This window comes from Panulirus ornatus, chromosome 2 (assembly GCF_036320965.1).
Source record: "Panulirus ornatus isolate Po-2019 chromosome 2, ASM3632096v1, whole genome shotgun sequence".
In the NCBI taxonomy this organism is placed as follows: Eukaryota; Metazoa; Arthropoda; class Malacostraca; order Decapoda; family Palinuridae; genus Panulirus; species Panulirus ornatus.
Window position 1 is genome coordinate 73,700,615 of NC_092225.1, and position 25,202 is coordinate 73,725,816.

At 41.2% G+C, this 25,202-nt stretch overlaps 1 protein-coding gene across 1 annotated transcript in view; it reads left to right on the forward strand.

Moving 5' to 3' along the window:
- The window catches only part of LOC139752263 (diacylglycerol lipase-alpha-like), a gene marked incomplete at its 5' end in the record, with an annotated part of 607,140 nt that overhangs the window by 520,185 nt on the left and 61,753 nt on the right, over positions 1-25,202 (forward strand). The window contains one exon of the mRNA XM_071668298.1: positions 2,770-2,902. Within this exon, the coding sequence (XP_071524399.1) occupies positions 2,770-2,902 (133 nt within the window). The remainder of the gene's footprint in view (positions 1-2,769; positions 2,903-25,202) is intronic.

A 25,202-nucleotide genomic window follows, 5' to 3' on the forward strand; every position in this document is an offset into this window, starting at 1 on the left:
TTTTTTTTTTTTATACTTTGTCGCTGTATATACATACGTCCACACACGCAAATATACATACCTACACAGCTTTCCATGGTTTACCCCAGACACTTCACATGCCCTGATTTAATCCACTGACAGCACGTCAACCCCAGTATACCACATCGATCCAATTCACTCTATTCCTTGCCCTCCTTTCACCCTCCTGCATGTTCAGGCCCCAATCACACAAAATCTTTTTCACTCCATCTTTCCACCTCCAATTTGGTCTCCCACTTCTCCTCGTTCCCTCCACCTCCGACACATATATCCTCTTGGTCAATCTTTCCTCACTCATTCTCTCCATGTGCCCAAACCATTTCAAAACACCCTCTTCTGCTCTCTCAACCACGCTCTTTTTATTTCCACACATCTCTCTTACCCTTACGTTACTTACTCGATCAAACCACCTCACACCACACATTGTCCTCAAACATCTCATTTCCAGCACATCCATCCTTCTGCGCTCAACTCTATCCATAGCCCATGTAGGTTTGCGGCAGGGGTGTGTGATGTCTCCATGGTTGTTTAATTTGTTTATGGATGGGGTTGTTAGGGAGGTGAATGCAAGAGTTTTGGAAAGAGGGGCAAGTATGAAGTCTGTTGGGGATGAGAGAGCTTGGGAAGTGAGTCAGTTGTTGTTCGCTGATGATGCAGCGCTGGTGGCTGATTTATGTGAGAAACTGCAGAAGCTGGTGACTGAGTTTGGTAAAGTGTGTGAAAGAAGAAAGTTAAGAGTAATGTGAATAAGAGCAAGGTTATTAGGTACAGTAGGGTTGAGGGTCAAGTCAATTGGGAGGTAAGTTTGAATGGAGAAAAACTGGAGGAAGTAAAGTTTTTTAGATATCTGGGAGTGGATCTGGCAGCGGATGGAACCATGGAAGCGGAAGTGGATCATAGGGTGGGGTAGGGGGCGAAAATTCTGGGAGCCTTGAAGAATGTGTGGAAGTCGAGAACATTATCTCGGAAAGCAAAAATGGGTATGTTTGAAGGAATAGTGGTTCCAACAATGTTGTATGGTTGCGAGGCGTGGGCTATGGATAGAGTTGTGCGCAGGAGGTTGGATGTGCTGGAAATGAGATGTTTAAGGACAATGTGTGGTGTGAGGTGGTTTGATCGAGTAAGTAACATAAGGGTAAGAGAGATGTGTGGAAATAAAAAGAGCGTGGTTGAGAGAGCAGAAGAGGGTGTTTTGAAGTGGTTCGGGCACATGGAGAGAATGAGTGAGGAAAGATTGACCAAGAGAATATATGTGTCGGAGGTGGAGGGAACGAGGAGAAGAGGGAGACCAAATTGGAGGTGGAAAGATAGAGTGAAAAAGATTTTGTGTGATCGGGGCCTGAACATGCAGGAGGGTGAAAGGAGGGCAAGGAATAGAGTGAATTGGAGCGATGTGGTATACCGGGGTTGACGTGCTGTCAGTGGATTGAATCAAGGCATGTGAAGCGTCTGGGGTAAACCATGAAAAGCTGTGTAGGTATGTATATTTGCGTGTGTGGACGTATGTATATACATGTGTATGGGGGTGGGTTGGGCCATTTCTTTCATCTGTTTCCTTGCGCTACCTCGCAAACGCAGGAGACAGCGACAAAGCAAAAAAAAAAAAAAAAAAAAAAAAAAATTTAGCCACATTGAACGTCAGCAGTTTGAGCTGGGACACCAGAGGGAGATTGCTGAAAACTTGGAAAATGAAAGACGAGAACAGTCTCAAAAGCAACACACTGAGAATTCTGGAAGGAGGAGAGGGAGATCAAAATGAAAATGGAGGGATGGAGTGTAAGAGGCTTGAAGTTTTTGGGATTTGATCATGTATGAGGGTGCAAAGAACTGAGTGAACTGCAGATATCTGGCATACAGAAGGTGAAGTGATGTCAGTGGGCTGAATCAGGACATATGAAGTAACCAAAGGAAGTCAAGGAAAGGTTAATGGGGATTGACTGTGGATAGTGAGTCCTGGTTTTGGTGCATTGTACATGGCAACTAGAAAGTGGATGTGAGTGAATGAGGCTGCTCTTTGGCACTGCCTTGCTACACAGGAAACAGAGTAGAGTGAAAAATAATTTTTTTTATGTAAGGTTTACTAGATTCAAACCTCTCACTGTTTTATGTATTTGTTGCCATGAAGAATGTTAAATATATTGCTAATAATATTTTGTACCTGTCCATGTACTTGAGTGTTTGTGCTGTGTATCAGCAGTTTAGAATGTCTGTTCTGTTTCATTATCTGACAGTTCATGGGCATGTGTCTCTTTTATTTGTATGTTGTTTAAGTGCAGAAAGAAATCTGTCTTCCCTCAGATTTTATCTTTTTTGATACATCTTGGGCTTTTTCCTAACTCATTGTGATTATAACTAATTTAGGTAATCTTGCTATGTTATGCTTCTCCAAGCATATTATTTTGTTTACAGGTATTCCTATATGCTTTTTGTCTTTTAGTGTATGGTAATAACTTTACAGTGGATCATTATCTGATAAGACTTATTGATATTAACCATTTGCATAGATGGTTAGGTTTATTATTAATATACTTGTCAGGATGATTTTGTATCAACCCCCTTCTCATTATTATTTTATTCCTGTGACGCACATCATGACCCTTCTCCTAACACTTCTCTTGATCATGATTACCTTTTCTTTTTACTTTCAGTAATAACTTGCTGTCCCAGTTAGTTTAATGCTGTTTTTTATAATTGATCTTTATTTCCCCTCCACCTTGTTGACACAACTGACTGTGAAATTTCCTTTAGACGATGGCTTCGAAGCCCTCAGCCAGTGTATCAGGCAGTGTGGCGAGACAACAAAGACTTTGATGAGGTGCTCATCTCGCCGTGTATGATACAGGACCATATGCCAGACAAGGTGCTCAAGGCATTAGAGAAGGTAACTAAGTAAATGGGTAACTACATATGCTTACTGTAGAGAGAGGACTGATAATTTGAGTAGATATAGAGTGCAAATTATTTTCCATTAACTAATTCAAAATGCATTTGAATAGTTTTTATGAACATGTACTGAATTTTTATATGGAAAGTGTGAGAGGGGTTATTTAACAGAATGTGCACCATGGCTGAATTAGTTGATAATGAATAGTGTAACAAAACAGTTTCATTCTAAATTAGCTGATGACAGAAAATTTAATGAGGTTGATCTTATACTGAATCAGCAGATAACTAACTTATGAAAGAAGCAATAGTGTCCTTGTTGACAATGGCCAATTATTATCAAAATCAAGGATGAGATGTGGGAATCTGTGAAAGAGTGTGAGAAAGTGAACCCCAGATTGATATGGATGAAATGAAAGTGGATTACAAGAGGTGGGTGATTAATAATTGTTAGTGCATGTGCACATGGTAACAAGGAGTGAAGAAGAGACTTGAATGTTTTAAGAGGAATTGAGTGAGTGCCTCAGTAATTTTAAAGTAGAGATAGAGTAATAATGTAAGGTAATTTGATTGCAGGAGTGGGTGATATGGAAATTGAGGGCATAATTGGGAGCATGGGGTACTTGTTCTGAATGAAAATGAACAAATTGTGTATTGTTTGCTGAAAAAGGGCTAATGATTAGGAATACCAGGTTAAAAAAAAAAAAGGATGTACATAAATATACATGGGTGAGGGGGTTAATGGTGAATAGGCATTATTGGATTATGTATTTACTGATAGGCATGCTGTAGAGTGGCTACATGTAAACATGCTGAGACAGGTAGGTGTTAGGGTGTCTTGTCACTGCCTGGTGGAGGTATGGATGAAGGTTTGTAGGAGGAAATGATAAGACTGAGAAAGAAGTGGTGAAAGTGAGAGATCCAGGAAGAAAGATTTTTTGTGAGAGGATACTAGGAGAAATTAGGTGAAGAATAGCAAAAGGAGAAAGTAAACATGACTAGGAGAGTGGATAAGGAATGGAATAGAAGGTGTTTAGGAAGGAATGCTAACATATGCAAAAGAAGTATTAGGCATATGAAATGTGGGATGTAGGCATATGAGAAGGGGTAGTGAGTGGTGGGATGAGAAAGTTAGGCTGTAAGGTAAAGGGAAAAGAGTTTATGGGCAGGGAAGGAGTACGAGTGTACAAGAGGAAACAGCAGGTGGTCAAGAGGAACATACAAAGGCTGAAAAAGAGGGCAATTAAGAGGTAGGGTGAGAGATTATCAGCAAACTTCAGGGAGAATAAGAAAATGTTTTTGAAGGATATGAATAGTGAGAGAAGAACAATTTAACAATAGCAGCAGTGAAGGAAGCAGATGGGGAAATGGTAACAGGAAAAGAAGAGATGGAAGTCGTATGTTGAATGTGTTTGATTATAGGATGTGGAGGTATGGGGATTAAAAGATCATGTCATGTGTTTTGTTGTAAAGAGAAGAGGTGATGAAAGTATTGTGTAGGAAGAGATGTGGCAAAATGGCTAGAGTGGGTGCAAGTAGAGTTGAATTTCTCAAGAAAAGGGATAACAGTATTGTTGGTTGGTTAGTTAGGATTTTTAGTAAGAAAAAGGGATGACAGTATTGTGGATTGGTTAGTTAGGATTTTTAGTATATATGACTTAAGATGAGGTGCCTGAGGATTAGCAGAATGCTTGTATGTTTTCACTGTATAAAGACAAAAGAGAACCGCATTTGTTAAAATTACGGAGATACAGGTTTGTTTAGTATATATGGTAAGTTGTACTGGAGAGTGATGACTGAAAGGGTGGTAGCATCCACTGAGCATCAAACTGGGGCAGAACAATTTGGCTTCAGGAGGTTAGATGTTGGGATCAGGTGTTTGCTTTGAAGAATCTATGTGAGAAATACTAAGAGAAGGATTTATATGGCACATATGTTGAAGCATATTACAGGGTTGATAGAGATGCTTTGTGTAAGATGTTGCAAGTATATGATGTTTGGAGGGAAGCCACTAGAAGTGCTGAGGATTTTCTCTCAGGGGGTTAAGTCATTTGTTCAAATGAAAACAGAGGAGGATGAGTGGTTCCAGGTGAAGGTGGGTCTATGGCGAGGGTGTGTGATATCATCATGGTTGTTTAATCCTTTGTAAATGAGTTGGTGAGGGAGGTAAATGCAAGGGTCTTAGAGAAGGGGTAGATATGTAGTCTGCTAGGGATAGTGAAGTTCTAAGAGTTAAATAATTTGCTGTTTGCAGTTAATACAGCTTTGGCAGACTGAGTGAGAAACTATTTAGCTGGTGTCTGAGTTTAGGAGAGTATATTAAGGGAGGAAGCTCAGGGTTATTGTAGATAAGGTTGAGGTAATAGAAGTGGTATGGGAGAGTGACACATTGTTGGAGGTCGAGTTTGAAGGAAGAAAACCTGAAGGAGGTAGAGTGCTTTTGATCCCTGAGACTGGACATGGCAGTGGAAGGAACTATGAAAGCTAAAGTAAGTCATAGGATGGGTGAGAGATTAAGGTCCTGGGTGCATTGAGGAATGTGTGGAAAGAAAGTCAGTGGCTGAGTGCAAAGATGTTTATATTTGATAGTATAGTAGTCCTGACAGTGTTGTATAGATATGAGGCATGGGCCATAGACAGAAATCATGGGAGTGTATGGATGTATTGAAAATAAAATGTTTGAGTACAGGACAGAAGAAGGGAGAGGTATGGTAGTAAGAAGAGTACCATTGAGAGAGCTGAAGTTGGTGGGCTCAAAGGTTTTGTACATATACATAGAATGAGTAAGGAAGGCTCACTAAGAGGGTATAGATGTCAGAAGTGGATGGAACTAGGAGAAAGGGAAGACTGAATTGGAAATGGAATGATGGAGTTAAGGAAACTTTGAGTGATCAGGGTATGAATATGCAAGAGGTTATGAGCCATGCATGGGATTGAGCAAATCGGAGTGATTTAAAATACAAGGGACGATTTTCTGTCACTAAGCTGAGTAAGGTCTTATGAAATGGTAGGAATACACCACATTAATGTGTATGACGCTTGGCTATGTACAGCAGGCTTTGGTTTCAGTCACTGTACATGGCAGCTAGAAAGAAGCTGTGAAGAAATGAGGTTATTTTTCTTCAGTTTTCCTGGTGCTGCCTTACTATCTGGGAAATGGTGAACAAGTATAAAAAAAATACATATATATATATATTTTCATTTTCTGCCTCAGGAGCCCCTTCTGTCCTTATGAGGCCCCTGCAGCACTAAGAAAATTGGTCACATTCACCAGTCATAGCCATGGATCATAAAGTGTTGAGATGTGTGTATGTTTATGTGCAGAGTGCAGGTAGTTGAGTAGTAAGTGCTCAGTGTCCTCTTTAAGGCAGTTGCATCATGGGCATGAAGGGTCTTGGAATATGTTGAAACTGTGTTTATCATGTTGTAGAGATAGGCAATATCCATAGCATAAGGAGAAGAGTGTGACTCTCGTTTGTTTGAGGAGTATGGTTTCTGATGGATGGATGTCTGGTGGGGAATGAGTGAGGAAAGGTTGACAAAGAGGATATATGTGTCAGGGGTGGAGGCAATGAGGAGAAGTGGGAGACCGTATTGGAGGTGGAAGGATAGAGTGAAAAAGATTTTGAGCAATTGGTGCCTGAACATGCAGGAGGGTGAAAGCCATGCAAGGAATAGAGTGAATTGGAACGATGTGGTATACAGGGGTCGACATGCTGTCAATGGATTGAACCAGGGCGTGTGAAGTGTTTCAGATAAACCATGGAAAGTTTTGTGGGGCCTGGATGTGGAAAGGGAGCTGTGGTTACAGTGTCTTACACATGACACTTCAATACCCTTCCATACAATTTCTCATGAATACTCAGCAAACTTATGCCTCTGTAGTTTGAACACTCACCTTTATTCCCTTTGCCTTTCTACAGTGGCACTATGCATGCATTCTGCCAATCCTCAGGCACTTCACCATGATCCATATATACATTGAAATTCCTTACCAACCAATCAACAGTACAGTTATCCCTTTTTTTCATAAATTCTACTGCCTTGCTGGATTTCATCCTCTGCAAAGCTTTCACTATCTCTTGTCTCTTAACCAAACCATTCTCCTTGACTGTCTCACTTTGCAGAGCACCCCAAACAAAACATCCTACATCTGCCATTATAACATCAAACACATTCAACAAACCTTCAAAATACTCATGCCATCTCCATCTCACTTCATCACTACTTGTTATTACTTTCCCCTTTACCTTATAATGCCCACTTGTTCTCTTGTCTTATTATATTATTTATTTATTTTGCTTTGTCGCTGTCTCCCGCGTTTGCGAGGTAGCGCACAATATTTACCTCCTTCCAAAACATCATTTTATTCTCCTTAAAGTTTAATGACACTCTCTCACCCCAACTCTCATTTGCCCTCTTTTTCAACCCTTTCACCTTCCTCATGATCACCTGCTGCTTTCTTTTATACATCTCCAAGTCACTTGCACTCCTTCCTTTTAAGTATCATCCCAACACCTCTCTTTTGTCTTTCACTAACCACTTTACTTCTTCATCCCATCACTCACTACCCTTTATAATCTGTGCACATCCCACCTTTCTCATGCCACATGCATCTTTTGCACATGCCATCACTGCTTCCCTAAATACATCTCATTCCTCACCCGCTCCCCTCACATCATTTGCTCTCACCTTTTGCCATTCTACACTCAATCTCTCCAGATACTTCCTCACACAAGTCTCCTTTCCTAGCTCATTTACTCTCACCACTCTCTTATCCGCAATGTTCTCTCTTCTTTTTTTTTTGAAAATCTCTACAAATCTTCACCTTCACATACACAAGATAGTGAACAGACATCCCTCCACCTGCCCCTGTCAGCACTTTAACACCCAAAAGTCTCTCTTTTACATGCTTGTCAATTAACACGTAATCCAATAGTTCCCTTCGACCATCTCTCTTACTCACTTACGCATACTTATGTACATCCCTCTTTTTGAACCAGGTATTCCCAATCACCAGTCTTTTTCCAGCACACAAAGCCACAAGCTCTTCACCATATCCATTCACAACACTGAATACCCCATGTACATCAATTATACCCTCAACTGCCACATTACTCACCTTTGCACTTAAATCACCCATCACTAATATACGATTCCCACATCAGCAAATTAGTGCCAGGAAACAGATGAAGAACGGCTCATCCACTCTCATACATGCATGTGTACATAAAAGCCCATACATGCACATATGCATACATATTCATATCAATATATACACATATACATACATACACAGACATGTACATATATCCACATGAATATATTTATGCGTGCCTTCGTCCATTATTGGTGTATATTGTGTGTGTGTATATATATATATATATATATATATATATATATATATATATATATATATATATATATATATATATACATATATATATATTTTTTTTTTTTTTTTATATACTTTGTCGCTGTCTCCCGCGTTTGCGAGGTAGCTCAAGGAAACAGATGAAAGAAATGGCCCAACCCCCCCCATACACATGTATATACATACGTCCACACACGCAACTATACATACCTACACAGCTTTCCATGGTTTACCCCAGACGCTTCACATGCCTTGATTCAATCCACTGACAGCACGTCAACCCCGGTATACCACATCGCTCCAATTCACTCTATTCCTTGCCCTCCTTTCACCCTCCTGCATGTTCAGGCCCCGATCACACAAAATCTTTTTCACTCCATCTTTCCACCTCCAATTTGGTCTCCCTCTTCTCCTGGCTCCCTCCACCTCCAACACATATATCCTCTTGGTCAATCTTTCCTCACTCATCCTCTCCATGTGCCCAAACCACTTCAAATCACCCTCTTCTGCTCTCTCAACCACGCTCTTTTTATTTCCACACATCTCTCTTATCCTTACGTTACTCACTCGATCAAACCACCTCACACCACACATTGTCCTCAAACATCTCATTTCCAGCACATCCATCCTCCTGCGCACAACTCTATCCATAGCCCACGCCTCGCAACCATACAACATTGTTGGAACCACTATTCCTTCAAACATACCCATTTTTGCTTTCCGAGATAATGTTCTCGACTTCCACACATTCTTCAAGGCCCCCAGAATTTTCGCCCCCTCCCCCACCCTATGATCCACTTCCGCTTCCATGGTTCCATCCGCTGCCAGATCCACTCCCAGATATCTAAAACACTTCACTTCCTCCAGTTTTTCTCCATTCAAACTCACCTCCCAATTGACTTGACCCTCAACCCTACTGTACCTAATAACCTTGCTCTTATTCACATTTACTCTTAACTTTCTTCTTCCACACACTTTACCAAACTCAGTCACCAGCTTCTGCAGTTTCTCACATGAATCAGCCACCAGCGCTGTATCATCAGCGAACAACAACTGACTCACTTCCCAAGCTCTCTCATCCCCAACAGACTTCATACTTGCCCCTTTTTTTTTTTTTTTTTTTTGATTTGTCGCTGTCTCCCGCGTTTGCGAGGTAGCGCAAGGAAACAGACGAAAGAAATGGCCCAACCCACCCCCATACACATGTATATACATACGTCCACACACGCACATATACATACCTACACAGCCCTCCATGGTCCACCCCAGACGCTTCACATGCCTTGATTCAATCCACTGACAGCACGTCAACCCCGGTATACCACATCGCTCCAATTCACTCTATTCCTTGCCCTCCTTTCACCCTCCTGCATGTTCAGGCCCCGATCACACAAAATCTTTTTCACTCCATCTTTCCACCTCCAATTTGGTCTCCCTCTTCTCCTCGTTCCCTCCACCTCCGACACATATATCCTCTTGGTCAATCTTTCCTCACTCATTCTCTCCATGTGCCCAAACCATTTCAAAACACCCTCTTCTGCTCTCTCAACCACGCTCTTTTTATTTCCACACATCTCTCTTACCCTTACGTTACTCACTCGATCAAACCACCTCACACCACACATTGTCCTCAAACATCTCATTTCCAGCACATCCATCCTCCTGCGCACAACTCTATCCATAGCCCACACCTCGCAACCATACAACATTGTTGGAACCACTATTACTTCAAACATACCCATTTTTGCTTTCCGAGATAATGTTCTCGACTTCCACACATTCTTCAAGGCTCCCAGAATTTTCGCCCCCTCCCCCACCCTATGATCCACTTCTGCTTCTATGGTTCCATCCACTGCCAGATCCACTCCCAGATATCTAAAACACTTTACTTCCTCCAGTTTTTCTCCATTCAAACTTACTTCCCAATTGACTTGACCCTCAACCCCACTGTACCTAATAACCTTGCTCTTATTCACATTTACTCTTAACTTTCTTCTTTCACACACTTTACCAAACTCAGTCACCAGCTTCTGTAGTTTCTTACATGAATCAGCCACCAGCACTGTATCATCAGCGAACAACAACTGACTCACTTCCCAAGCTCTCTCATCTACAACAGACTGCATACTTGCCCCTCTTTCCAAAACTCTTGCATTCACCTCCCTAACAACCCCATCCATAAACAAATTAAACAACCATGGACACATCACATACCCTTGCCGTAAACCTACATTCACTGAGAACCAATCACTTTCCTCTCTTCCTACACGTACACATGCCTTACACCCTCGATAAAAACTTTTCACTGCTTCTAACAACTTGCCTCCCACACCATATATTCCTAAAACCTTCCACAGAGCATCTCTATCAACTCTATTATATGCCTTCTCCAGATCCATAAATGCTACATACAAATCCATTTGTTTTTCTAAGTATTTCTCACATACATTCTTCAAAGCAAACACCTGATGCACACATCCTCAATCACTTCTGAAACCACACTGCTCTTCCCCAATCTGATGCTCTGTACACGCCTTCACCCTCTCAATCAATACCCTCCCATATAATTTACACGTAATACTCAACAAACTTATTTTATATATTTATTTTATTATAATTTGTCGCTGTCTCCCGCGTTTGCGAGGTAGCGCAAGGAAACAGACGAAAGAAATGGCCCACCCCCCCCATACACATGTATATACATACGTCCACACACGCAAATATACATACCTACACAGCTTTCCATGGTTTACCCCAGACGCTTCACATGCCCTGCTTCAATCCACTGACAGCACGTCAACCCCGGTATACCACATCGCTCCAATTCACTCTATTCCTTGCCCTCCTTTCACCCTCCTGCATGTTCAGGCCCCGATCACACAAAATCTTTTTCACTCCATCTTTCCACCTCCAATTTGGTCTCCCTCTTCTCCTTGTTCCCTCCACCTCCGACACATATATCCTCTTGGTCAATCTTTCCTCACTCATCCTCTCCATGTGCCCAAACCACTTCAAAACACCCTCTTCTGCTCTCTCAACCACGCTCTTTTTATTTCCACACATCTCTCTTACCCTTACGTTACTCACTCGATCAAACCACCTCACACCACACATTGTCCTCAAACATCTCATTTCCAGCACATCCATCCTCCTGCGCACAACTGTATCCATAGCCCACGCCTCGCAACCATACAACATTGTTGGAACCACTATTCCTTCAAACATACCCATTTTTGCTTTCCGAGATAATGTTCTCGACTTCCACACATTCTTCAAGGCCCCCAGGATTTTCGCCCCCTCCCCCACCCTATGATCCACTTCCGCTTCCATGGTTACATCCGCTGCCAGATCCACTCCCAGATATCTAAAACACTTCACTTCCTCCAGTTTTTCTCCATTCAAACTCACCTCCCAATTGACTTGACCCTCAACCCTACTGTACCTAATAACCTTGCTCTTATTCACATTTACTCTTAACTTTCTTCTTCCACACACTTTTCCAAACTCAGTCACCAGCTTCTGCAGTTTCTCACATGAATCAGCCACCAGCGCTGTATCATCAGCGAACAACAACTGACTCACTTCCCAAGCTCTCTCATCCCCAACAGACTTCATACTTGCCCCTCTTTCCAAAACTCTTGCATTTACCTCCCTAACAACCCCATCCATAAACAAATTAAACAACCATGGAGACATCACACACCCCTGCCGCAAACCTACATTCACTGAGAACCAATCACTTTCCTCTCTTCCTACACGTACACATGCCTTACATCCTCGATAAAAACTTTTCACTGCTTCTAACAACTTTCCTCCCACACCATATATTCTTAATACCTTCCACAGAGCATCTCTATCAACTCTATCATATGCCTTCTCCAGATCCATAAATGCTACATACAAATCCATTTGCTTTTCTAAGTATTTCTCACATACATTCTTCAAAGCAAACACCTGATCCACACATCCTCTACCACTTCTGAAACCACACTGCTCTTCCCCAATCTGATGCTCTGTACATGCCTTCACCCTCTCAATCAATACCCTCCCATATAATTTACCAGGAATACTCAACAAACTTATACCTCTGTAATTTGAGCACTCACTCTTATCGATAACCCTTTGCCTTTGTACAATGGCACTATGCAAGCATTCCGCCAATCCTCAGGCACCTCACCATGAATCATACATACATTAAATAACCTTACCAACCAGTCAACAATACAGTCACCCCCTTTTTTAATAAATTCCACTGCAGTACCATCCAAACCTGCTGCTTTGCCGGCTTTCATCTTCCGTAAAGCTTTTACTACCTCTTCTCTATTTACCAAATCATTTTCCCTAACCCTCTCACTTTGCACACCACCTCGACCAAGACACCCTATATCTGCCACTCTATCATCAAACACATTCAACAAACCTTCAAAATACTCACTCCATCTCCTTCTCACATCACCACTACTTGTTATCACCTCCCCATTAGCCCCCATTCACTGAAGTTCCCATTTGCTCCCTTGTCTTATGCACTTTATTTACCTCCTTCCAAAACATCTTTTTATTCTCCCTGAAATTTAATGATACTCTCTCACCCCAACTCTCATTTGCCCTCTTTTTCACCCCTTGCACCTTTCTCTTGACCTCCTGCCTCTTTCTTTTATACCTCTCCCACTCATTTGCATTTTTTCCCTGCAAAAATCGTTCAAATGCCTCTCTCTTCTCTTTCACTAATAATCTTACTTCTTCATCCCACCACTCACTACCTTTTCTAATCAACCCACCTCCCACGCTTCTCATGCCACAAGCATCTTTTGCGCCAGCCATCACTGCTTCCCTAAATACATCCCATTCCTCCCCCACTCCCCTTACCTCCTTTGTTCTCACCTTTTTCCATTCTGTACTCAGTCTCTCCTGGTACTTCCTCACACAAGTCTCCTTCCCAAGCTCACTTACTCTCACCACTCTCTTCACCCCAACATTCTCTCTTCTTTTCTGAAAACCCCCACAAATCTTCACCTTTGCCTCCACAAGATAATGATCAGACATCCCTCCAGTTGCACCTCTCAGCACATTAACATCCAGAAGTCACTCTTTCGTGCGTCTATCAATTAACACGTAATCTAATAACGCTCTCTGGCCATCTCTCCTACTTACATATGTATACTTATGTATATCTCGCTTTTTAAACCAGGTATTCCCAATCACCAGTCCTTTTTCAGCACATAAATCTACAAGCTCTTCACCATTTCCATTTACAACACTGAACACTCTATGTATACCAATTATTCCCTCAACTGCCACATTACTCACCTTTGCATTCAAATCACCCATCACTATAACTCGGTCTTGTGCATCAAAACCACTAACACACTCATTCAGCTGCTCCCAAAACACTTGCCTCTCATGATCTTTCTTCTCATGCCCAGGTGCATATGCACCAATAATCACCCATCTCTCTCCATCCACTTTCAGTTTTACCCATATCAATCTAGAATTTACTTTCTTACACTCTATCACATACTCCCACAACTCCTGATTCAGGAGTAGTGCTACTCCTTCCCTTGCTCTTGTCCTCTCACTAACCCCTGACTTTACTCCCAAGACATTCCCAAACCACTCTTCCCCTTTACCCTTTAGCTTCGTTTCACTCAGAGCCAAAACATCCAGGTTCCTTTCCTCAAACATACTACCTATCTCTCCTTTTTTTTCATCTTGGTTACATCCACACACATTTAGACACCCCAATCTGAGCCTTCGAGGAGGATGAGCACTCCTCGCGTGACTCCTTCTTCTGTTTCCCCTTTTAGAAAGTTAAAATACAAGGAGGGGAGGGTTTCTGGCCCCCTGCTCCCGTCCCCTTTAGTCGCCTTCTACGACACGTGAGGAAATGCGTGGGAAGTATTCTTTCTCCCCTATCCCCAGGGATATATATATATATATATATATATATATATATATATATATATATATATATATATATATATATGTATATTGGTGTATATTGTGTGTGTGTGTGTGTATATGTATACCACATTGTTCCAATTCACTCTATTCCTTGCACACCTTTCACCCTCCTGCATGTTCAGGCCCCGATCACTCAGAATCTTTTTCATTCCATCTTTCCACCTCCAATTTGGTCTCCCACTTCTCCTCGTTCCCTCCACCTCTGACACATATATCCTCTTTGTCAATCTTTCCTCACTAATTCTCTCCATGTGACCAAACCATTTCAAAGCACCCTCTTCTGCTCTCTCAACCACACTCTTTTTATTACCACACATCTCCCTTACCCTATTATTACTTACTCGATCAAACCACCTCACACCACATACTGTCCTCAAACATTTCTTTACCAACACATTCACCCTCCTCCATACAACCCTATCTATAGCCCATGCCTCGCAACCATATGATATCGTTGGAACCACTATTCCTTCAAACATACCCATTTTTGTTCTCCGAGATAACATTCTCGCCTTCCACACATTCTTCAACACTCCCAGAACCTTCGCTCCCTTCCCCACACTGGGAATAAAGGAGAAAGAATACTGCCCATGTATTTCCTGTGTGTTTTATAAGGTGATTAAAATGGGTGGGAGTGGGATGTTAGAAATCCTCCTTTTCTGTCTTGCTTTCCAAAGAAGGAACAGAGAAAGGGGCCAAGTAAGGATTTTTCCTTATAATTCTCAGTCATATGTTCTTGACATTACCCTGCTAATGCTGGAAATGGTCAAAAATTATGTAAACATTTTTTAAATATATATTGGTATGTATGGGGCAGGAAGGTAACGTAAGGTATATGTACATATTTATTGATGTTACTGGACTCTACTTGTTCAAGATTACACTACATATGAAAAGTCACCTTTGGCAAGGCTGTATCATTAGGAGTACAGCCTCTCCAAAGAACTTCTCACTCCAAAAGTGCCTTCTTTTCCATGCTACTGGAAGTATGCAGCCTTGTGCTGCAGGAATTTGCAGAAAGGTCCTGGTTTTACTGGCCTGTGTGATTTTAAATGTCAAGAATATGTTTCCTGTTCTTAGATCAGTTTCTTATGCTGATTCCAAAAAACACATCCATTTTTCTCAGTCAGGTTAGATTTTAAAAATAAATCACTTTCAAAAAAATGTTCATTTCCAGTTTTATCGGCAGTGAGTGGGTTAATCTGATGGAATAATGTAACTGCTGTATACATGCAGGCCTTGCAGGTTGTTCTTGTAGATCTCAAGAAAGATACAACATACGAGAATAGGCCAATAAGGGTTGAATGGCCTCTTCAAGGACTTTCGCTTGTGCTTGGCAGACACCACATCCCTTTTTCAGACACCAGCACTAGTCAGCCAGGAAGTTGATCTCCCATCCGCCTTGACAGCATTCCTCCATTACTCGAATGTCCATATACAAACATTCCGTCTGCTCTTAACTGAAGTCACCACATTTCTTTGGAAAATAGTCCAGATGAGATCTGAGGAAGTGCATTTTTACTGACATGCGTGCACCTAGTATTGAGACTTCTACTTGACGAATCAATGAAAAGTCTCCCTTCTCTAGAGTCATACTTCAAACACATTGATTTAGTCAGGTCAGCGATGTTGTTGCAGTAGACCAGCGAAGATCCCTTATCAAATGAAAAGAATTTTTGGAGCTCTTTCGCGGCTTCTTTACCAAAAGAATGGTGTCTCTGGTGCCAGCAGACATTTTTCATGAAGGCACGAATATAACAGCTGAGCAGACTCCTTGGACAGGTTCAAGTCTTATGTCAGATCATTGAGCTCAGCTTGGCCAAGTGGCATTGGTTGGTCCTCCTCACATGGCTTGAATTTACCAGACTTATCTTCATCAGTCGCATCTCCAGCCTCGGATTCAAATGACAATTCCATGTTGACATCAGGTTCAGGAACAGGAACACCTGGACCATGGGGGACTGGTCTTATTGCTGGGGAACATCTGGATAATGAACATGATGCTTATGCTTGCGATTGATGCCCTGCAGATCTGTCGAGCAGAAATAATAGTCTGTGGTATGATTTTTTTTAACCTTCCCTCCTTACCATCAGAACACCAAATGGCTTACTCTTCTTTGTTTTGTTCCTCCAATTCCATAGGTTTTGAACACATGTCTTGCAACAAATGTGAAGGGCAAATGGTTTATCTTGGTTGCGTAGTTTTACTTCAAAGTAAGAGTGATATGACTTCTTCACAAAATGTGTAATTCTTCCTCAACGGTTTAAAATAATCACCTTTCCACAGATATAGCAGAATCTGTCAGGGTGGTTCTTACATTTTCTATTCATTGTAGTATCAATTTAGATCTAAAATGAAGAAAAATAGGTTATTTTAAAGGCACCCATGACAAGTTAGAACAAAAATATCATTCATAAAGGCCAGTTCAGTAATACCAACTGAGACATATCTGTACGTTTTCAAATCTAGCATATCTAAAAAACCTGACCTGGTTGAGAAAAATGGGGTTCATTTTGTAATTCAGCATACAAAACATCCTAAATCAGTTGAAAAAACTTTGACCTTCAAAAAAGGGTTTTGAAATGCAGGCCTGTGTAATTATAGATATATATTTTACTTTGCGGGAGACAGCAACAAAGCAAAACGAATGAATAAATAAATAATATTTTACTTTGTCGCTGTCTCCTGCGTTAGCGAGGTAGTGCAAGGAAACAGACGAAAGAATGGCCCAACCCACCAACATACACATGTATATACATACACATCCACACACGCAAATATACATACCTATACATCTCAACGTATACATATATATACACACACAGACATATACATATATACACATGTACATAATTCATACTGTCTGCCTCTATTCATTCCCATTGCCACCCCACCACACACGAAATAACAACCCCCTCCACCCACATGTGCGTGAGATAGCGCTAGGAAAAGACAACAAAGGCCACATTCGTTCACACTCAGTCTCTAGCTGTCATGTAGTAATGCACCGAAACCACATCCAGGCCCCACAGAACTTTCCATGGTTTACCCTAGACGCTTCACATGCCCTGGTTCAATCAATTGACAGCACGTCGACCCTGGTATACCACGTTGTTCGAATTCACTCTATTCCTTGCATGCCTTTCACCCTCCTGCATGTTCAGGCCCCGATCACTCAAAATCTTTTTCACTCCATCTTTCCACCTCCACTTTGGTCTACCACTTCTCCTCATTCCCTCCACCTCTGACACATATATCCTCTTGGTCAATTTTTCCTCACTCATTCTCTCCATGTGACCAAACCATTTCAAAACACCCTCTTCTGCTCTCTCAACCACACTCTTTTTATTACACATCTCTCTTACCGTATTATTACTTAATCAAAGCACCTCACACCACATATTGTCCTCAAACATCTCATTTCCAGCACATCCACCCTCCTCTGCACAACTCTATCCATAGCCCACACCTCGCAACCTTATAACATTGTTGGAACCACTATTCCTTCAAACATACCCATTTTTGCTTTCCGAGATAATGTTCTCGACTTCCACACATTCTTCAACGCTCCCAGAACGTTCGCCCCCTCCCCCACCCTATGATTCACTTCCGCTTCTATGGTTCCATCTGCTGCCAAATCCACTCCAAGATATCTAAAACACTTCACTTCCTCCAGTTTTTCTCCATTCAAACTTACCTCCCAATCGACTTGTCCCTCAACCCTACTGTACCTAATAACCTTGCTCTTATTCACATTTACTCTCAGCTTTCTTCTTTCACACACTTTACCAAACTCAATCACCAGCTTCTGCAGTTTCTCACACGAATCAGCCACAAGCGCTGTATCATCAGCGAACAACAACTGACTCACTTCCCAAGCTCTCTCATCCCCAACAGACTGCATGATTGCCCCTCTTTCCAAAACTCTTGCATTCACCTCCCTAACAACCCCATCCATAAACAAATTAAACAACCATGGAGACATCACGCACCCCTGCCGTAAACCAACATTCACTGAGAACCAATCACTTTCCTCTCTTCCTACACATGCACATGCCTTCCATCCTCGATAAAAACTTTTCACTGCTTCCAACAACTTGCCTCCCACACCATATATTCTTGATACCTTCCACAGAGCATCTCTATCAACTCTATCATATGCCTTCTCCCGATCCATGTGCTACATACAGATCCATTTGCTTTTCTAAGTATTTCTCACATATATTCTTCAAAGCAAACACCTGATCCACACATCCTCTACCACTTCTGAAACCACACTTCTCTTCCCCAATCTGATGCTCTGTACATGCCTTCACCCTCTCAATCAATACCCTCCCATATAATTTCCCAAGAATACTCAACAGATTTATACCTCTGTAATTTGAGCACTCACTTTTATCCCCTTTGCCTTTGTATAATGGCACTATGCAAGCATTCCGCCAATCCTCAGGCACCTCACCATGAGTCATACATACATTAAATAACATTAAATAACCTTACCAACCAGTCAACAATATAGTCACCCCCTTTTTTAATAAATTCCACTCCAATACCATCTAAACCCACTGCCTTGCCGGCTTTCATCTTCTGCAAAACTTTTACTACCTCTTCTCTGTTTACCAAATCATTCTTCCTAACCCTCTCGCTTTGCACACCACCTCAACCAAAACACCCTATATCTGCCACTCTATCATCAAACACATTCAACAAACCTTCAAAATACTCACTTCATCTCCTTCTCACGTCACCACTACTTGTTATCACCTCCCCATTAGCCCCCTTCACTGAAGTTCCCATCTGTTGCCTTGTCTTATGCACTTTATTTACCTCCTTCCAAAACATCTTTTTATTCTCCCTAAAATTTAATGATACTCTAACCCCAACTCTCATTTGCCCTCTTTTTCATCTCTTGCACCTTTCTCTTGACCTGCCTCTTTCTTTTACACATCTCCCTCTCATTTGCATTATTTCCCTGTAAAAATCGTCCAAATGCCTCTCTCTTTTCTTTCACTAATAATCTTACTTCGTCATCCCACCACTCACTACCCTTCCTAATGTGCCCACCTCCCACACTTCTCATGCCACAAGCATCTTTTGCGCAAGCCATCACTGCTTCCCTAAATACATCCCATTCCTCCCCCACTCCCCTTATGTCCTTTGTTCTCACCTTTTTCCATTCTGTACTTAGTCTCTCCTGGTACTTCCTCACACAAGTCTCCTTCCCAAGCTCACTTACTCTTACCACTCTTCTTCACCATAACATTCTCTCTTCTTTTCTGAAAACCTCTACAAATCTTCACCTTCGCCTCCACAAGATAATGATCAGACATCCCTTCAGTTGCACCTCTTAGCACATTAACATCCAAAAGTCTCTCTTTCGTGCACCTCTCAATTAATACGTAATCCAGTAACGCTTTCTGGCCATCTCTCCTACTTACATACGTATACTTATATATATCTCTTTTTAAACCAGGTATTCCCAATCACCAGGCCTTTTTCAGCACATAAATCTACAAGCTCTTCACCATTTCCATTTACATCACTGAACACCCCATGTACACCAATTATTCCCTAAACTGCCACATTACTCACCTTTGCATTCAAATCACCCATCACTATAACCTGATCTCATGCATCAAAACTACTAAGACACTCACTCAGCTGCTCCCAAAACACTTGCCTCTCATGATCTTTCTTCTCATGCCCAGGTGCATATGCACCAGTAATCACCCATCTCTCTCCATCCACTTTCAGTTTTACCCATATCAATCTAGAGTTTATTTTCTTACACTCTATCACATACTCCCACCACTCCTGTTTCAGGAGTAGTGCTACTCCTTCCCTTGCTCTTGTCCTCTCACTAACCCCTGACTTTACTCCCAAGACATTCCCAAACCACTCTTCCCCTTTACCCTTTAGCTTCATTTCACTCAGAGCCAAAACATCCAGGTTCCTTTCCGCAAACATGTTACATATCTCTCCTTTTTTCTCATCTTGGTTACATCCACACACGTTTAGACACCCCAATCTGAGCCTTCGAGGAGGATGAGCACTCCTTGCGTGACTCCTTCTTCTGTTTCCCTTTTAGAAAGTTAAAATTTGTATTTTTCAAACTTGTCCATTGTTCCCCTTGTTAGTAAGGTAGTGCGAGGAACAGATGAAGATAGGCCTCATTCACTCACATCCATTCTCCAGCTGTCATGTGCTGTGCATCAAACCACATATTTTTTTTTTTTCGCTGTCTCCCGTGTTTGCGAGGTAGCGTAAGGAAGCAGACGAAAGAAATGGCCCAACCCACCCCCATACACATGTATATACATACACGTCCACACACGCAAATATACATACCTACACAGCTTTCCATGATTTACCCCAGACGCTTCACATGCCCTGATTCAATCCACTGACAGCACGTCAACCACGGTATACCACATCGATCCAATTCACTCTATTCCTTGCCCTCCTTTCACCCTCCTGCATGTTCAGGCCCCGATCACACAAAATCTTTTTCAGTCCATCTTTCCACCTCCAATTTGGTCTCCCACTTCTCCTTGTTCCCTCCACCTCCGACACATATATCCTCTTGGTCAATCTTTCCTCACTCATTCTCTCCATGTGCCCAAACCATTTCAAAACACCCTCTTCTGCTCTCTTAACCACGCTCTTTTTATTTCCACACATCTCTCTTACCCTTACGTTACTTACTCGATCAAACCACCTCACACCACACATTGTCCTCAAACATCTCATTTCCAGCACATCCACCCTCCTGCGCACAACTGTATCCATAGCCCACGCCTCGCAACCATACAACATTGTTGGAACCACTATTCCTTCAAACATACCCATTTTTGCTTTCCGAGATAATGTTCTCGACTTCCACACATTCTTCAAGGCTCCCAGGATTTTCGCCCCCTCCCCCACCCTATGATTCACTTCCGCTTCCATGGTTCCATCCGCTGCCAGATCCACTCCCAGATATCTAAAACACTTTACTTCCTCCAGTTTTTCTCCATTCAAACTTACCTCCCAGTTGACTTGACCCTCAACCCTACTGTACCTAATAACCTTGCTCTTATTCACATTTACTCTTAACTTTCTTCTTTCACACACTTTACCAAACTCAGTCACCAGCTTCTGCAGTTTCTCACATGAATCAGCCACCAGCGCTGTATCATCAGCGAACAACAACTGACTCACTTCCCAAGCTCTCTCATCCCCAACAGACTTCATACTTGCCCCTCTTTCCAAAACTCTTGCATTCACCTCCCAAACAACCCCATCCATAAACAAATTAAACAACCATGGAGACATCACACACCCCTGCCGCAAACCTACATTCACTGAGAACCAATCACTTTCCTCTCTTCCTACACGTACACATGCCTTAAATCCTCGATAAAAACTTTTCATTGCTTCTAACAACTTGCCTCCCACACCATATATTCTTAATACCTTCCACAGAGCATCTCTATCAACTCTATCATATGCCTTCTCCAGATCCATAAATGCTACATCCAAATCCATTTGCTTTTCTAAGTATTTCTCACATACATTCTTCAAAGCAAACACCTGATCCACACATCCTGTACCACTTCTGAAACCACACTGCTCTTCCCCAATCTGATGCTCTGTACATGCCTTCACCCTCTCAATCAGTACCCTCCCATATAATTTACCAGGAATACTCAACAAACTTATACCACATATATATATATATATATATATATATATATATATATATATATATATATATATATATATATATATATAAATATATATATATATATATATATATATATATATATATATATATATATATATATATATATATATATATATATATATATATATATATATATATATATATATATATATATATATATATATATATATATATATATATATATATATATATTTATATTTATTTAATTTTATATACTTTGTCGCTGTCTCCCGCATTTGCGAGGTAGCGCAAGGAAACAGACGAAAGAAATGGCCCAACCCCCCCCATACACATGTATATACATACGTCCACACACGCAAATATACATACCTACACAGCTTTCCATGGTTTACCCCAGACGCTTCACATGCCTCGATTCAATCCACTGACAGCACGTCAACCCCGGTATACCACATTGCTCCAATTCACTCTATTCCTTGCCTTCCTTTCACCCTCCTGCATGTTCAGGCCCCGATCACACAAAATCTTTTTCACTCCATCTTTCCACCTCCAATTTGGTCTCCCTCTTCTCCTCGTTCCCTCCACCTCCGCCACATATATCCTCTTGGTCAATCTTTCCTCACTCATTCTCTCCATGTGCCCAAACCACTTCAAAACACCCTCTTCTGCTCTCTCAACCACGCTCTTTTTATTTCCACACATCTCTCTTACCCTTACGTTACTCACTCGATCAAACCACCTCACACCACACATTGTCCTCAAACATCTCATTTCCAGCACATCCATCCTCCTGCGCACAACTCTATCCATATCTCACGCCTCGCAACCATACAACATTGTTGGAACCACTATTCCTTCAAACATACCCATTTTTGCTTTCCGAGATAATGTTCTCGACTTCCACACATTCTTCAAGGCTCCCAGAATTTTCGCCCCCTCCCCCACCCTATGATCCACTTCCGCTTCCATGGTTCCATCCGCTGCCAGATCCACTCCCAGATATCTAAAACACTTCACTTCCTCCAGTTTTTCTCCATTCAAACTCACCTCCCAATTGACTTGACCCTCAACCCTACTGTACCTAATAACCTTGCTCTTATTCACATTTATTCTTAACTTTCTTCTTCCACACACTTTACCAAACTCAGTCACCAGCTTCTGCAGTTTCTCACATGAATCAGCCACCAGCGCTGTATCATCAGCGAACAACAACTGACTCACTTCCCAAGCTCTCTCATCCCCAACAGACTTCATACTTGCCCCTCTTTCCAAAACTCTTGCATTTACCTCCCTAACAACCCCATCCATAAACAAATTAAACAACCATGGAGACATCACACACCCCTGCCGCAAACCTACATTCACTGAGAACCAATCACTTTCCTCTCTTCCTACACGTACACATGCCTTACATCCTCGATAAAAACTTTTCACTGCTTCTAACAACTTTCCTCCCACACCATATACTCTTAATACCTTCCACAGAGCATCTCTATCAACTCTATCATATGCCTTCTCCAGATCCATAAATGCTACATACAAATCCCTTTGCTTTTCTAAGTATTTCTCACATACATTCTTCAAAGCAAACACCTGATCCACACATCCTCTACCACTTCTGAAACCACACTGCTCTTCCCCAGTCTGATGCTCTGTACATGCCTTCACCCTCTCAATCAATACCCTCCCATATAATATATATATATATATATATATATATATATATATATATATATATATATATTTTTTTTTTTTTTTTTTTTTTTTTTTTCCAACTTGTTCATCATCAACCCCATAGCAGGGTAACACCAGGAAGAGACAAAGTATGGCATCATTTTCCTACATCCATGCTCTAACTGTTTCTAGCATTCCTTAGCCAAGACCTAGAGACCTGTGGTTACTCTTGACAATTTCATATGTCCTAGTTTAGCCCATTAATGGTGTTGTGTTGGTTGCAGTGCCAACAATGTGTCTGTGAAGATGGTTTGACTGGTGGTTTTGATCTTATTTGACATATCAGTGACATGTCATGGAAAACAAAAAAGTAAAAACTGCTTATATTAGAGTGGAAGCTCATGTTTCAGTTTGACACAGTTAACATGAGTAAAGGATGTTTCTGTGTGATCTGAGAAGCTGCATATGCATCATCATCATCTCCCTCCCATGGAGTTTGAAACAGAGTTGATTATGATAGGCATATGGATGACTGTCTCTATAAGTCTGTATCCATGCCTCCTTGTAAATTTTTTAATACTTGTTATTTTTCATTAATTGCCTTTTTGAAATCCTCATTCCAAAATGCTTTCCTCATTCTGTAACATCATTCTTTTCTTGTTTTGATTTCTATCCTGATCTTCCTGATACATTCACAGTAGTTTCCTTAATTTTATCTGATGTGTAATGACACCACCATAAATGTTTTTTCAGAGGTCTGCTCTGTGAGACATATGATATCTCTTGATATAGCCTGTTGATCCCAGTCTTTAATCTTTCACTTTTTCTCATACCTCCAATTTTCTTCTTATACATCCCATTGTGGTGTCTTCTTCTCTCCTCATACCAAATCTTTAGGCACTTAAGAAAATATTTGCTTGTGCTAAAATGATATTTGACATTGCTATTGTAATTACCTATTATTATCATAGTACAGTGAAGGTTTTCAACAATTTTTGGGCCTTCATTTCTTTTTGTTTACCTTAAAAGACTTTTAGAACTTTTGTATACTGTTTGCATTGTTTTATAACTGAACTTATTCCATTAATCCACAACCTCTGATACAACTGAAGTATTTCTTTACATCTTTCCTGTCAAGTTTCTTGCTTACTTTCTTACTATCATCATCTGCCTGTAACCCATAGAAACCTCTCTCCACTTATTTTGATACAACTGAAGTATTTCTTTACACCTTTTCTGGCAAGTTTCTTTCTTAGTTTCTTACTATGATCATCTGCCTGTAACCCTGAGAAACCTTTCTCCACTTTGTGTCTTATTTTCATCCTATCCATGAATGTAGTGAATGTACAAGTTGATAGTTTTTTCAGTACCATTTTCTTAGATGTGTGTGTGAATTTGCCTGTGAGTAAAGAATATTTTTTGAATGATGCACAAGTTTAATTCCTCATGCAGGTCCAATAGACTCATTTAAAAACACCACTACCTCCGAAGTTCTTTCCAACTTTTGCATTCATCAACTTTCATCACAATCATGTATTTTTCCTTCAGGTAGTTATGTACTTAGCTATATTAAGCCAAAGGCTTCTGTTCAGTATCTTCCT